This window comes from Lycium ferocissimum, chromosome 10, assembly GCF_029784015.1.
Source record: "Lycium ferocissimum isolate CSIRO_LF1 chromosome 10, AGI_CSIRO_Lferr_CH_V1, whole genome shotgun sequence".
In the NCBI taxonomy this organism is placed as follows: Eukaryota; Viridiplantae; Streptophyta; class Magnoliopsida; order Solanales; family Solanaceae; genus Lycium; species Lycium ferocissimum.
Window position 1 is genome coordinate 42,629,540 of NC_081351.1, and position 16,860 is coordinate 42,646,399.

At 35.5% G+C, this 16,860-nt stretch overlaps 1 protein-coding gene across 5 annotated transcripts; it reads right to left on the reverse strand.

Annotated features, from left to right (window-relative positions):
- Positions 1-637: 637 nt before the first annotated feature.
- Positions 638-14,429, reverse strand: LOC132033940 (cycloartenol synthase 2-like). Of its 5 annotated transcripts, none has more exons than XM_059424124.1 (19): positions 14,321-14,429; positions 13,536-13,748; positions 12,395-12,580; positions 12,174-12,263; positions 11,842-12,036; positions 11,648-11,732; positions 10,673-10,839; positions 9,209-9,397; positions 8,731-8,844; positions 8,494-8,616; positions 8,265-8,387; positions 8,093-8,191; positions 6,924-6,980; positions 4,561-4,607; positions 4,309-4,452; positions 3,996-4,173; positions 3,588-3,668; positions 1,986-2,069; positions 638-787 (listed from the first exon to the last, which is right to left on the reverse strand). In XM_059424124.1, the coding sequence occupies exons 2-19, from the start codon at positions 13,731-13,733 to the stop codon at positions 677-679; spliced, it is 2,271 nt and encodes a 756-aa protein (XP_059280107.1). In that variant the 5' UTR covers positions 13,734-13,748; positions 14,321-14,429; the 3' UTR covers positions 638-676. The 5 variants fall into 5 exon arrangements, with proteins under 5 accessions (XP_059280107.1, XP_059280105.1, XP_059280106.1 ...); XM_059424122.1 differs by lacking the exon at positions 14,321-14,429 and adding an exon at positions 13,988-14,130; XM_059424123.1 differs by lacking the exon at positions 14,321-14,429 and adding an exon at positions 13,943-14,063.
- Positions 14,430-16,860: the final 2,431 nt, after the last annotated feature.

A 16,860-nucleotide genomic window follows, 5' to 3' on the forward strand; every position in this document is an offset into this window, starting at 1 on the left:
AGAAATAAAAAAAAAATTTATTAAAAAAATCTAGACTCCCAAAACTTTCTATGATGTACTAAGTACTACTAATATATAATTAGCTTGAAGGGAGTGCAGCTGGTGGATACCCATGAGTTTACCCATATCTTAAATGAATAATATGGGTTTGACTCATATTGAACTCGTTTTAAATGGGTTGGATTGGGCGGATAATCATGAATTTGACCCATTTTGCCATCCCTAGACCATCACTGCCTCGTAAAGGTGTCACCATAGCATGTTTCAACGAGAATGTCGCTTCTTTCTCTGTAGTTTTGTCATACAACTGCCCACCTAAGAGAATAATTGACTATAATGTTCACACAAGATAAGCACGCTCGGTTAGTATGACTGTCTTAAATGCAAGACCAATGGACCAAAACTTTGGGGTTTGACCTACAACAATTTTGGTGAATAAGATGCGTTTACTTCATACCTGACCATGTGTTGTTAGTCCTTAAGCATTTAATCAGTTTCGTCTCAAACAATGCAGGAAAACTATTCAGGACAGCATGGGAACCACGAAAGAAGATTAGTTACGAAAATAACTAAAAATAGAGCAAACTAACCAACTCAATTATTGTGCATCTAGCGAGTTAAAAGCGTACAAAAAAAAAAAAAAAATGTTGCAATATCATCAGGAAGTGCAACTCATTTAGCTTTTGAGTACACGAGAACGATATTCTCCCAATGCCCAAATAGAGAAAATGTTCCTATAGGCAGAATAGGATATCATGCAATTCCTGTTGAAGACCCCGCTGATCTCCTGAGAAATAAAAAGACATCCCATAAGTAAACAAATTATCCAGCCACATATGAGAATGCCTGAATCAATTTTAAGATTAAACAGAAAAAGAAAAAAGTCTTAAAACAAAAATTACGGAACGTTGGAATCACAGTAACTATAATGGTGGGACATTTGTATTTCGATTTTATTGGGCCAATTGAGGCAAAAACTAAGATTATTAAGTTCCACATGCAACAAACATAACCATGTACCTATACGATTATGATATGAAAACAGCTCCACTGCCAGTTTTCTGAATTTTATTACCTCAGAAATGTAATTATTAGGATTTCAGCCATCAAATTTAGGTGCTCCTGTTTGAATACTTTATCCTCACTAACCCCAAAATTAAAGCAGGGTTTTGAAGTGAAAAATTATAATAAACCACATCCAAGTTTCAATCTGTATTTTAGGCCTCAATTCTAGGAGAATTTTTGTATAAAGGACACCAAGGTTGTTACACAGTGAAAACAGCATAAAAGAGGAAAAGCATATTACAACAAGATACCCAATGTAATCCCATAAGTGGGGTCTGGGGAGGGAAAGATGTATGCAGACCTTACCCCTACCATTGTGGGGTAGAGAGGCTATTAAACCTCTAAAACAATGAAACCCCTGTGCGCATTTAAAACTGTCAGTAATTCATAAGTGCAAATATTATCCTACATTAACCAAAACACCATCTTCTTACCCCAACCATTGTACTTGAATAGAATTTTTGCCTTTCAACGAGACGATAAGCAATGTGAATTTAGACCTATTCATTAAACCAGTCTTCACCAATTTTTTCTCTAATGCCCACTACTCCAACAAGCTTACTCTCCCACAAAGATTATAATCTCCAGAGCTCCAAATCTCTCTTCCTTCCCTGCCCCCCGAGACAATATACCCGACACTTACCAGATTCTGTTGAACAACGTAGTTTCCATTTACATGCTTCCTTTCCAAAATGGTATGCAGCTCTTAATTCAACCTAAGTCCCAAACTCTATCCAGGAGGCGCAGCCAAACTAAATCAAAATCAAAGCTCTAAAGCAGGAGCTTAGGCAATCTTTTAACTTGAAAGTCCAAAAGTAAAAGGCGGGTAGAGTCTACAGTTTCAAAAATAACAACCAGGCACTGGCTGTTATACAGTACAAGCATTTTTAAGCTACAAAGCTTAAAGGCTTCAGAATTACCTGCTGAGGAAAATCTCCATTTTCTAGCTGAGCATTTATTAATACTTTTGCTGCAGAGTGTAATGGTGTAGGATTTCTCTCTGCCTGCAATTGTTTAAGGGGAAAAGGTAAACTTCAGCGACAAAAAAATGGCCAATTTGCATATATAACACATCTCAATAATCTATATGATGTGTTGTTGTGCAGAAAGGGATGATAGCCCTCAGTCATTATCACAAAGCAGAAGAGTCCAATAGTAATGAAGATATACAAAATATTCAGCTGAGAGGTGTATGAAAATCCAAGAAGTTGGAAATTGGAATGTATTGATAACACTAATTTTCTGTCTGAACATTTCCACGTCTCAGTATCTCAAATTAGGATAACCATGTAAATAACTAACTTGAAAATGCCAAATGATTCATAAAGGTCTTTCATTAATATCTAGTTAAAAAGAACAATTTAACACTGAAGAATCTCCCAGCATTTCACCGCTAGTTCACATTGATCTCCAACCCCACCTCCTCCCCCCCCCCCCCCCCCCCCCCCCCCCGCGCTCTTTCAAAGAAAGAGAGGGAGAAGAGAGATGGGCAAACTATCAGCATAATTTCAGAGGAATGCCAACTTTAGCAGTGGGGAAAGCGAAAGAAAATCGACTGAACCAGACCCACGATTGGAGAAATCATTTGGGTTGGTTTGGTCTTAAAAATGGGTAACTTAGAAGTTTGGTTTAAACAATTAAATATCATAGAACACTAAAACAAACTGATTATTGGTATATATGTTCCTATAAACTTTCTTAATTTCCTATAATTAGAGTACTTATGATTCAATTTCTTCTCTTAGGCCTTTACTGTTGAGAAAACATTAGTCTCTAATTGGGTTCTTTTTACTATAATGTTTTCTGTGGTTGAAGGAATTTGTATCTTATACATGTTATAATTATCATATTTTGGTTTGATGAATGGAATAATTGTTAGCCTCCTCAATTAGAATCACACTCTTATTTTCATTAATGTAGGTTTATTTGTTTCTACTTCTTTTTTATTTTTCTTCTATTTTCGAGCTTTTTCTTAAGTATTAGTACTAGTTTTCAAACAAAATTTTGTTTTAGAGGAGAATATTTTCTAAAACTGATAAACTGAACAAAACGAGTATACCAAAGTCCAACACTTTTCATCTTCAATACTCTTGGTTGGTTTTTGTCACTAGTTTCTGAGACAGTTACAAATGGATTTTTTTCAATATAAAAGCAGGATGACCCAAACCTGCACGCCAATCATTGTCTCAATATCATAGGAAGTCTCAGTCACTATTGGCTCCAACCATTTTTCTGAGGATATAAGTTAGTCAACGACAGCTAGGTCCCTCCCATCTTTCAATTTTCATCCATGAAGGTGCATAGCAATTGTCATGAGGTCTTCATCTCTCCAGAAATTCCACAGGGCATTTGCAGAAGAAAGCAACAAACTAAGGTTTCAAACTGGTTATTTGATTTTCCTATTTGGATTTGAAAATGAAAAACATCTATTTCTTTTTTCAATTGAAACAAATATATTTTTTAACTATTCACTGTTACTTAAAGTTCTGACGATCATGTTTAGGTCGAAAGGTTATTAGTACCTGTCCAGCAGCAATTAGAGTCAGCATAGCCCATGCTGTATTTACAACATGAGATCTGTTGCCTTCAAGATTTGTATACACCTATAGAAGGAGGACGAAGAAAAGAGAAGACAAAAATGACTGGTAAGTTAATGGCTGTACAAGAAAATAGAAGGCAAAGATAACTCTCCCGACAGCATCCTTTAGGAGATATGACAAGCACCTTGATAGTATGAGGAAATATGTAGTTATTTAAGTCATATTGGTTTGTTTGTAAATCTTTTCTCACTGTATTATGAATATGAAATGACAGTATTCCTAACCCAAGTCTTCATTCATGAATATCTATGAATTACTAACATAAAGGTCCTAGATATGCAAGGAACCAGAATAAGAATTAAACAAAATGATATGAGATGAAAAAAGTACCTTGTTTTGACATGACAGATAACTCTCCCCCCAGCCACCAGATGGGACTTGTTTGGACAGCAAAAAATCACAAGCCTTGCGTATGCTGGAAGAATTATTGTAGTTCCTTCCCGCAGCCAGCAAGCCAAGCACCCCGAACCAAGTGCCATAGGTGAAGCAAACTGCCCAAGAGCCGTACCTGAGAACGAACCTCAGACGCTAAATACAATTCTCATGATTTCACAAGAACACTATGGACGTGAACCAAGTAAGGATACCAGATGTCTTGGTAGTTCCACTGCATGTTCAGAAAACAGGGATAACAAGAACTAACCAGGAGCCATCAGCTTCTTGAATTTTTTCAATGAAGGCGGCAGCTTTAGCAATACAGCGTTCCACTTCTTCTTTACGATGACCAGGGTATAATTTCTTAAATGCTGTTAAAGCTTGAATTGCAGCTGAGGAACACTCTACATAACTGTATAGTGACAAAGCTATGATTAATAGGAATCAATGGATGTATTCTGTACACATACAGATACTGCTATACAAGAAACAAAGTTATACATAGGTGCAGATGACTTACGGGTAATCAATAACAATATCTCCAAAAGTCTCAGCAGGGTTGATAAGCTGAACAGGAAAAAATTAATTCCAAATCAACAAAGACTTGAAAAACTTGCATAATGCATGCCAAATAAGCAGCAAACCACCAATACATGCATGTAGCGTCATGTCATGTCCAAGTATTGAAAGAATGTTTTGTGCAAGATCTATTTTAATGATTTTCACACATCCTCTAGCACCTCAGCCCCAGAACTTCTTCAGAGAGGACAAAGCAAAAAGTAAAGGACAAGAGATTAAAAATGTCATTGTGGGAAAACTAGTCATTTTCCTTACTACCCTTTTATGCTAGTCGTAAATTCGCAACTAGCTCCCCCACCCCAAACCCCCCACGCGCATAAATACACTTTTTACTTAAGTATATTATGTGATATATATATATATATATATATATAGAAAGAGAGAGAGAGAAAGAGAGACTTTTTGGGCCAATTTGCTTTTAAACAGATATTGGACACTTCATCCAACATTTACAGCATGATCCCAAAGGTGATAAAGATAATGAGCAAGAGAATTCAAATCCCTTGTTAAATATATCATTTTCAACAAAAATGATTAGAGGGGTTAAATCCCAAAATACAAGGTTATAACATGCATGAGCATAACTTTTTGACAAAGTTGAAATTAAATATCCCTAGCCAGGGGCATATCTAAGTGGAGGGTGTGGGTTCACTTGCACTCATGCTACTCTCCTAGACCATGTAATAAATGCTATACCTCTACAACACTACTTATATATATATATTTTTTTGGTAAAGAACACTACTTTTATATATATATATATATATATATATATATATATATGCACCCAAGCTCAAAGTGTCGTATGATGCAATGGTTATTGGGTGCATCTCAACAACTGGAGTTCAGAGTTCAATCCCCATGTCCATCTTGTGTTTTAATTAAGTACTTTCTTTCTCTATCTTTCTATCTTTATTTGGTTTAATCTTTCAAATCCGCGAGTCAGAGATATTGAAATCCATATTCTTTTCTTTTTATAATCATGGTGTCCAGGCCAGCTTTCGCGCACTCCACTAATTCCATAGGGTATTTGCTACCTCCAACCATCACAAATACCGGGTAGCTCGGTCTACCAAGGCTTGGACAAATAGGAAGAAATCACCTAGTGCTTTTTGCCTCTATTGGAATTTGAGCCTAAGACCTCATGGTTCTCAACCCACTTTATTAACCACTAGGCTACACCATTGGGTGCCATTGAAATCCACATTCTCCTTTTGTAATCGTAAAAGTTTATGTAACTAAACCAAAATAGCATATTGTCAACGTGCTCAACTAAATCCATCATTTTGACATGGAGTACATATATATATGTAAAAATCACCAAAACTTCAAAAGAAAATAATTGTGAACCTATATTTCAAAAGTATGGGTTCTATGGTAACAACCTAAAGGTTGAACACATCAAATTTAAATCCTGGATGTGTCTGCTCATAATAGTGCATCCATCTTCTTAAAATCCAAGATCAGCCCCTATCCACAGCCCATAGACTCCAAAGTATCCCATGTTTGGCAAATTGAAACAAAATTATTTATTGACAACAATATTTCAAGACGTACTCTTTTTTTGATAACCTATTTCAAGACATACTCTTTTGAGAGTTAGCTGGCAGAGTTTCAGATTAAAATGGTCTTCCTAGGCGACAAAGAAGTTTACTTTTTTGATACGCGACAAAGAAGTTATCATCAATACCTTAAAATAACCAAAGCATCCTTTGGATTCTCAAAGAGTTCAAAATGTCTTGGCATATTAACAGACGATAAGAAGAGAATTGACCCTTCCATTTAGGGAACCTCCTAATGTGGGCTAAGGAGTCAGAATGCACCAGACTCCCCAAAGTGTGCAAAAAAGACTAGGGCAAAATGGTAGATGTGCATCTAGTATGATCTATGACATTGAAAGGCATTAGCTAAAGGAAGCGGAAAGGTAGGTTGACAAGAAAAGACACAAGCATAACGTATAACTTTAAGAATTAACGAGGACCATAATCTCTAGCGGATGTATAACACAAGCCAAGAAGAAAGAAGCCATTAAAATTCAAAACTTCCCCAAAAGCAAAATAAGAAGAAAAAGTTATCTATTTTTCTTTTTCTTTCATAGCAGGAAACAACTTCAAAAGTAAAAACGAATCTTCTAGCCTTCTAAGCAAGAGCGGAATCACATTGAATAAAATGGTGTATAACTGTATATGACTCCACAAAATTGATAAAAATGTTATACGTGTAAAAGCAAAAAAGAAATGACATGAAAGATAATATTTTCTAAAGAGAAACATGAAACTAATGTTAATTTTGCAAATGAAGTACCTCCAACCATGGATATGACCTTGTGAGTTCATATGTTGCAAAGCCGCCGCCAGTATTCTGCATATATACCAGGAAAAGCTTTCTTAGTGATTCACAAGACTGCACTTTCAGGAGTATCAGGAACAACCAATAACAAGAAATTATCTCTAAAACTTCAGAAAGACAGAGATTTTATTCAGCCGGATTTAAGGAAAGGGCATCGAGATGTGGCTAAATTAAGCTCACTGTCAACTGGTTGGTTAACTTCAAATTGATCTGCTCAGAGCATGTTTCAATAAAGTATTTCACTGTTACTGGGTATGTTGTTGTTGATGATGTAGTGTTTTCTGGAGTACGGATGCAGAGGTAATTTTTTTTTTTTTTTTGAAACTGGAAACTTTGTATTCCTCAGCATTAAGGGATATGCTGGCCACCTCCAAAATGAGAGCTATATGGTGATGAAATTTTTAAATTTCTAGCGCATCAACCAGAACTAGCATTTACAATTACATAGAAAGGCCACAACTCACAAGAAGACCCAGATCATTCTCATATCCAAAACATCTTATTTTATGTGAGACTACCTTGGGAGGTGGGAACTAAATAGAAGCTGTTTTACTTTTACATGCAGTCGATAGAATGTCTAACAAACTAACTTTCAAATAACAGGAATTAAGAAGAATGGTATCCAAGTTATCTACTGCATGAATTTGGAATGCAATCCTGCTTCAAGTCAAACTAGTTAGCTTAATTTAGCTTTAAGAAACCAAATTAGGTCAGCTTGCAGTAACTAATCGGCAGGGGCAGTTGACAGAAATCATAGCAGGTGTTCAACCTGTGTTTTATTAGAATATGTACACAAGCCAGGGGTTAAAAGTCCAAACGCCTCCTATCCCTTTTCAGTGCCATAACCTTAAAAAGATCAAAGTAGAGGCTTCTATTCAGATCCAACCAAGCACAATGTTACCTCCTAGTACATACATGAAGATGCTAGATTTTGGAACAACTTGGGGATGCAATAAGAACCTAAAAGGCATCTTAGAAAAAGATTGAAGCAACTCTTGCAATTGTCAGTTCGTTTACGCACAAAAATGCAGCCTCAAATTAACATGACGGGAAGTGCCAGGCGAAGCTGAGACACAAAGAAGTATGGGCAATAATATGAAATAAGAAGGGGACAATGCCATTACCTGTAAAGAAAGCAAAACATTTACTGCATCATAGAAACGCTTTGCCTCCAACGGATCACCAACTATCTCTGATGGCAGTTTTGATAATGCAAGAGTTGCCTGGTAGACAGAAATAGGTTAGCAGAAATGGAAGCATATTACTAGGTTGTGAATGGTTGTCACAAATACTTACTTTAAGTCCCTCTGCAGTACAATCTGAAATGGGCCACCCGTGATCTGCAGTTGAAAAAGGCCAAGCACCTTTCGAAATATGACGATACCAGAAATCTAGATTGCCAGGGCAATCATCTGACACCTTCAACGTAAAGAAAGGATCTTGCAAATTAGATCAATATCAGAGGTAAAACCAAGATAATATGGAAGGTTACACCATAGATGATATGAGCCAGCAAAGGTACTACTTGTGTATTTTTTACGAATGAATGTGCTTTTCTCAATGTTGAACCATATTCTTCGCCAAGCCCTGTTGCAATGATTGCTTGAACTGCAAATGTCGTATCCCAAGATTGACTTCCATTGTACCCCTGTAATATTGCAACAGATAATCTATATATCATCAGACGTAAGGAAAACAGGGCAAATAAATGACCAACGCCTATGGTAGGACATCTATAATAACATAATGATATTTTGTAGACCTTCATTTTCATGCCATCTTCAGCAACCCAAAAATAATCATAAATTCTTGGAAGATGCAACTTGAAAGCTTCTGAATTAGGATCTTCAACCCAGCAGCAAAGCATATTCAAAACCTGCAAATGGAAGGTCAGTTTTTCAGCAAACAAAGGAAGATTATACCCATAGTAGTCATGTCATCTATCAGGAATAGTTGAAACATGAAGGTGAATAGAAGAATAACAGAATTTCTATATAGATTACTCTTTTGCCTAAGATTGAACGTGAGGAATTAAAGCTACAGAATTGCTGCAGAACAGTAAAAATCATCCGCAAACTGTATTTTGACACAATCTTCAAAAAGACCATCAGATCTTATAGCTAGGTAACTTTGAAAGACAATTACTATAATGTATGGATAAACAACGACCTTCACCAACATCGATCCAAAAAGAAAAAGAACACCAAAGACCTTTACTAATGAAAATTAAGGACCAAGACCTTGTTTACAGGTCCTATGCATAGGTAACGAGTGTTTTCATCTTCATAATGAATGTGCTCCATCACGGTGCGCAAAGCTTTTTCCCTCAATCTTTTCCCTGGCCAGCGTATCAAAATAGGTTCTACAACCTTGTGAAGTGACGCCCACAGGATATCTTGTACTAGAGGGTGTGGGTAGTAAAGGTCTTCCTGCAGAAAGTTTATATAAGTAAAGAAGATACAAACCAGAAAAGAGAGAACAGTATAAGTTGCAATTGACATGTCTTAGTGATGCAAATGAAGAAGCTGCATTGGATCTTGCTTCAAGTTATTAGCCAAGTTCATACGTGTGGACTTGCTCCAAGAATGGGACTTCTTATTTGTCTTGTGTTTTCTTAGGTAGGTGTATTACAGCCCCCAGGATAACTCCAGATTTTTTAATGTCTCAAAAGGATGAATGTCTACAAGCATACATGGACAAAAGATCTCTCAGTGACATTACCATCATTGTCTGCCAGTCTGGTAGTACAAGAATATATGCTTTGATCTTTGGGACATGTTTTTGGATAACAATGGTTTGTGGGCCAATGTACGTGCACCTAGAATATTTCACCGAGAACCTGCTACACCCACCACCATGGGGTAACTCTACCCACCAAAGTTTAACTAGATCTTATGTTATAAAGTTGGTGTCAAAAGTGATCTTCCGATGAAGATAAAATAAGAAAAAGATGGAAACTTTTGGTAAACTATACAACAGAATTTTACATTATCCCTGAAGAAGAGTGAAATTTGTGAGCAAAAATCTTCTCAAAGATCACCTGGAAAACATCTAAGCTGAAAATCGGGATACAAGTTTTATCTCCAATAGGTGTTGATATAATGATAGAATAATCCTTAAATTGAAAATGGATAGAGAAGATGTCATGCATATAAGCAAGCAGCCCGATCAGCTTGAAAAATAACCATAATGGAGCCTATGAATTTTGAAACACTTCCAAGAAAAAAAATTTGGTACTACAATCTTAAGTAAATAAAGAATGAGCTAGTGAGATGAGCCTGCCGAAAATCAGAAGCTTCGCCTAAAAAATACTTCTCAAAAAGGGTATCAAAATTCACTCTCTTAGCAAAGTTAGAATAGAATCTTCGCCATGGAGATGCCTGCCCAAGGAAGATGTCAAATAAGTTTTCATTTTCAAACAGGAAGGAGAAAGGACGTAGAGCCCAGCAGGCAACAAGAAGAGAAACAAGATACGCGTGAATGATTTTGAACTTTGGTTCTTTTGGGTCTTAAGAGCACAAGTAACATATAGGTGCAAGAATTTGGGCAACTCTTAGGTTGCAAGTCAGTTGGTCTTTAATTGTTTAAGATCAGCTCACCAGAAGCTCTTCATGAAAAGCTGGTGCGTGGCTCTCATCAAAAGCTCTTCTCAAGATTGTCCAAAAATAGTAAATAAACATAAACAGATTACTGCTCCTACCAACCTTTGCACACTCATTGCGAGCTTTATCCCAATCTACTTCATGATAAGGGACTGTAAAGAGCTCCTTTCTCAAGGATAAAACTGTTGGCGTGATAGGGCCAACAAAGCGTTTACCATAAAGGTAGCACATAGGAAGATAAACCATCCGGCAGTGGCACCACATTCTTCCTGAAAAAATTGGATGAAACAAGAGTTTCCATTTCTTAGATAAGACAAGAAGCACACATTTCTTGAGAAACAGAATCAGTAATGTATGAAATGTCATAATACAGTCAATACCATAATTTGACTATTTAGCACTATTGCTTCAAATTTCAAAGGCACCAATAATTAATGTTATCAAAGGCGGAAAGAGCAACAAAAATCTAAGGTCCACTGGGGCATTAAGCACAAAGCGCGAACAAAGCGTAGGTTTTAATGAAGAAAGGTGCAAATGGAGAAAAAAATATGTATGATTAGTCCAAGACTAATAAATAAAAGCATGAATAATAAAAATATAGTCTAAAGACATTGATAAAATATTACAATGAAGAGAAATATCAATTGTTAAGTGTCGCCTCTTCAGGCTTACACGCATTGGTAGGAAAAATATGTCCTAAAGCCTTGATGATGACACTGTAGCGCCTGCTAGGCGAAGCAAAACGCTCAACATGTAGTGCCTCATTTTAGGGCTTAAGAGCGCTTAAGCGCGCCTTTGACGACACTGCCAATAACTAACACAAATGGAAGTGAGTAATGATACATTGACCTTACAATTTTTTCTATGAAATATTAGATCTGCCAACATAATCAGTTTTCTTTTATCCATTGGTTTTTATGAAGACATTAGCAATAGCGTATGTTTCTCCAGTTTACCCACTTCGCCACATTCACTGATAGATTGATTTTCCCATTATTCTATTACAAGCATTGATTTTCCAAAAGAAATAAACCGAAGAAGTTGAAAAGTAATACAAGAAGTAAAGGTGAAACTAACCAGGATGGATTGGAACGATATAGGGAAGAAGCCATATTTCCGGAGGGAGTGGATTGTTCCCAGACCAGTCAAATGCTCCAAGCACCTTATATTAATTTAGAAGAAAAGAAAGTCTATTAAAATATAAAATTGATACTGATCTATCTAAATGGCATGCTTTCAGACCAAAAAATGAAATCTAGAAGTTACTGAACTGAGAGCCACATTTTTCCCCATGACGTAATGGCCGTGGCAGAACCATGATCCAGAATCCATTTACGGCCCTTCTCCATGGCCCCTGCTCCGTCATTAGCTCCTTCCCCAAGCAACCTCAGAGTAACATAGCTCAAAACAGAACCAAACATGGTGCTGTGGCTCTCAATATGCAAACCCCACCCACCATCACTGTTCTGCAATTTAACATAGTTACAATTAAAGCTTTTTCACCAAGCCCCAACAGGTGAATATCGAAGGAAGAAGTGCCAATGAAATAAACAGCAAATTAAAGACACAAGCAGAGATGCGAGTATTATCAGAAAGGACTTGCCTGATGGTTATAAAGATATCGAATCATCTCACGCTTATGTTCACTTGATAATACTGCATTGAGTGCCCCCGTAATAGATAGAGTAATAACCTGTTCATGATATAAAAGAAATCGAAAAATAATCATTAAAATAGAAGTTATGACCCAATTCTAGGGGGCATAAAACAATTAAAAGTATCTCTTAAAGTTAGGCAGCTAGTAGTAGCAATAGAAACATTTACCAGGCCAGGCATTAGAAACATCGGGCCTCCATAATCTCCAGCCCAGTGACCGTCATGAGTTTGAAGAGTGGAATAAAAACTTAGCGCTCTTCTCAACGTGGTGGCTACAGTATCTTCTGTAATATCTTCATTGTCTTGTACTTTGACTTGGGGCAAGATACTAACTCCCTGATTCTCCTTTGACAACTGATATACAAAAACAAAAGCAAAGGGCGGAGTATGATGACGTGAACTAGAGAATCGACATATGCTCAAGAGCTAATCACACAGTTTTTCATGCATGTTTCCATCATTTAGTCATTCCCCATTCATGTGGAGGATGGTTAGGTATTTTTGGTGCGAATGGGAAATAAAGGTTTTACTCCTCGCACCTTTTCTCGTAAAGTAAATTATTTTCTGAAAAAGCACATGCCTTTTCAAAAATGTGCCTTTCAGAAAAGACACACCTAATTTTCTGAGGAGACACCTATAGTTGGCTATAAATTCAGAGGCATTGCCTCAGAATTTATACACTAAAATTCGTACCTATCTTCCCCTCTTCTTCTCTACTGTTTTTGAAAATAAAAGCAAGTGTCAAGTGTGATTCGCACCGTGCTGTTGAGTTGGCCAGAGTTCCGTAATTCGAAGTGCCGCTATTACAGAACTGATTTTTCCTTCCTATCCTGGGAAGAACTAACCCAAAACCTTGAGCAACAGTGAGGGGATTAAATTCCTTAAGGACACACAGCGTAATCTGTGGTCTCATAATTAATTTAAGTTATTGTATAATTACAATTTTTTTTATTACAACTGGTTAAGGATACATAAAGATAATAGTATTGGCCCTCTAAAGTTATTGTGCTCTAATCAGACCCTATTAAGAGGATTCATCATAGTTATTTATACATTAACAACAACTATTGAGCCAAAATGCAACAACTCTTTCCTTTTTTAGTCAGTCCCATAAAGAATAACACCTTACTATATTCAGTAACAATTTAAATTTAAACTGCCTATTTTACTCTTAGTGAGATGATTTTAAAGCCACACAAATATCTATGACTTATTTTAGACCACAAGTTTCAAAAATAACTTTTTTTTTTCTTCTTAAACTCCGTGTCCAGTCAAACACGTATCACATAAATTGGAACGAAGGGAGTACCTGATAACGCATAATGAGATCAGCACTGTGTTTTTGCTCCAATCGATGTTTACTGTAGTGCTCACGAAACTTCTCGATTTCCGCGAGATCTTCAGGAGATCCAAGGTTTGGATCAAACTCCCAAATTTCCCTACCTACATGATTGTTCGTTGTTCGCAACCATGGATTCCCTCCTTCTGCTATCTTCAACTTCCACATTCTTCACTCCGATTACTAGAAAAGTAACAAATAATCACAAATCATACTCAGATTTTACTGTTAAGAATTACTGGATTGTTAAAAACCTTGTATTTTGGACTACATTGAGATAAAATAAATCGAGGACTTACAAGACCACAAACTATATAACAAATAATCACAAATCATATTCAAATTTTGCTAATAAAAATAATTGGATCATTAACAACCTTGTATTTTGGACTACATTGAGGTAAAATAAATCGAGGACTTACAAGGACCACAAACTATGTGAAAATAACAATCATGAAAACTACTGATAGAAATTGGTTGGCAAGGAACAAAAATGAATAGATGCTGAAGATTTGGGGAAAAATTAACAAGATAAGGGAAATATGTATGGATGCCAGAAGATAGACAAAAAAAAAAAAATTAAAATGTGGGAAAAAATTGGAGCAAAATGTGCGTGACTGAGATTACAATGCTGAAATTAAAATGTAATTAGTTAGAAGAAGAATGCAGAAATCAGTGGGAATAATAGAACAAGTAAATATGTATGAATATGATGAGAATGCATTAAGGCAATCATAGTGAATCTGATGTAGCACCTGTATGGATTGATGGACAGTTTGAAAGTCAGTGATTTGTGGTATAGCGTTAGGTATTGTGTATTTATTGTTTGAAAATAGGAGTAATAAAATAAAGAGTGTATAGAGTGATTTTCTAGAGTTGAACCACGTGCGCTGCAATTACAAATGACAAATATACAGACCACCTGTCAAATAAAATTAAATATTACAACGGACGGCGGACCCACCAGCACGTGAAAGGCTCCGGAACCTAAATGATCCAAAAAAAAAAAAAAATCAAGTGAAAAAAAATATCCCAAGAAAAAAAAAGTGATATTAAAGTATTCTTAATACATTAATTTACTGTATTATTGACTTAAATGTAACTGTTCAGTTAAGTCTAATAACGTAATAAATATATTGCGTTAATGATGTCATTTAAAAAAATTATTTGAATAACACATTAAATTAATGCGTTATGCAAGTCCCATAAATTTTTAATCCACTGGATCTGTTTGCTATTAAACGCCAAATTTTCTCGAAAATTTCTCGAAAATTTGTTAGCCACAGTAATTGCGGGTCCAAGATGATGCCATCTTTTCAAAGGATAATTTAAACAAGCCAAAAATAATCATGATTATACTTAGGGGTGTTCATGGTTCGGTTTGGGTCGGTTATTGGTTAAAATCATAACCAAATCAATTTAGTCGGTTTTTAAATGTCTAAAACCATAACCAAACCAAGTAAAATAATAACCACCGGTTTGGTTATTGTCGGTTTGGTTCGGTTTGGTTCGGTTTTTCAATTTATGACTAGCCGTGACAATTCAAATATTCTCTCTCTACATTCTTCAAATTTCTTATGAAGCTCTTTTTTCCTCACGGCCCACAAAGGGCGAACTTTCTTGCGATATGAGGGAAATACATGCCGATGGCAATGTAAAATGAAAAGAGATAGTAGGATTTTTACTTTTTTTACCCTTATGCATACGACTTATTAGAGTTGGGCTTGGATTGTTGGACTTGGACATATTCTTTTAAGACATGGGCCTTCAAAATAAGTAGACCAAAATTAAATTAATAATTAAAAGGTATAAAATATCTTTAATTATTTATGAAAAGTTAATATTATACATATAAATAATTATAAATTTTATGTATATAATTATCGGTTTGGTTTGGTTATTTATTCGGTTATTTTTTACTATAACCATAATCAAACCAAATACTATCGGTTTTTCAAATTTAAAACCAAACCAAACCAAACCAAACCAAATGTCGGTTTTTTTATTCGGTTTGATTAAATTTTCGATTTGGTTTTGGTTTTAACCAAAACTGTGAACAGCCCTAATTATACTTATAGAAATTTTCAGTGGCTGATTCCCACTTTTTTGCAACAGTGTGATGCTACAATTGACGTTGATTACGTACGTCGGCTTAGTTAGCATATTTAATTTTCGACCAAATTTTGTCCCGAATTTATTTGACCAAGTACTCTTCCATTGACATAAAAGTCACAGCTTCGAAATGAGAGTCTGCAACTTTTTTAATCCAAAAAATATTTAAAGTTATCAAAATACCCCGCTAAAAAAAAAAAACCAAACTATCTTTTGCGCACAAATTTAGTGCATAATAGGACCAAATTGCAATTTTGCAGTTTTATCCTATTGCGCACTAATTTAGTGCGCAAAGGCCTTCAATAAATTCCGCCCAATTCTTTTTCCAAGCAACTCTTCTTCACCTCCTCCATTTTCACTCTTTCAACATACTTTAGCCCTCCTTAAAACATGTCTCAAAGCTCTGAAACGTCAAACTTTGCTATAGAACTCGATGTTTATGAATGTGGTCATTATTGTAAGCTAAAAACATCAAGGACCAAAGATAATCCGGGGCGTCATTTTTGGCGTTGTAAAGTGCCTGGAATAAGTGTTTTTACATTTTTTTAGGGTTTAAATTATTTTCACATTATCTACATATTATACGTTTAAAAACTGATTTTCTTGTAATGTTTATAGGATATGGCCAGTTGCAAACATTTTCGTTGGGAATATAGCGTTCCCGTGCATAAAAGGATGGTGGCGAAGATTAAAAAGCCTCTTGTTGATAGAGATACCGCAACTTCACGAATCTCAAGAGATACCGTGAAGTTTGCCTTGCAATTTAAGCTTATGGAAGCTAAAGAAAAGATTGACCTTTTGGAGGTGTTGCTAAAAGAATCCAAAGAAAAGCAAAGTTTTTTCAAGGCCAACCTTAGAGAAACTCAACACGAGAAAAATGTTTTGAAAGAAAAACTGAAATTTTGGAAGACTATCTGTGCTATGGTGTTGTTGTTTATTATTGCTATGTATTTTGTTTATTAAGTTTAATATTTCTATGTAATTTGTTTTTCTATGTATTTTCTATTTATTTTGTATTTTTATGTACTTTGTTTCTGTTGTTTATTATTTTTATGTACTTTGTTTTAAGAAGATTATTTAAATTAATAATAGATTATAACAATCAATGCAAATTAAAAACCTACTAAAAATATTCAAATTGGTGACTTCATCATAAACTAAAAATACAAATTAACCGCATGAG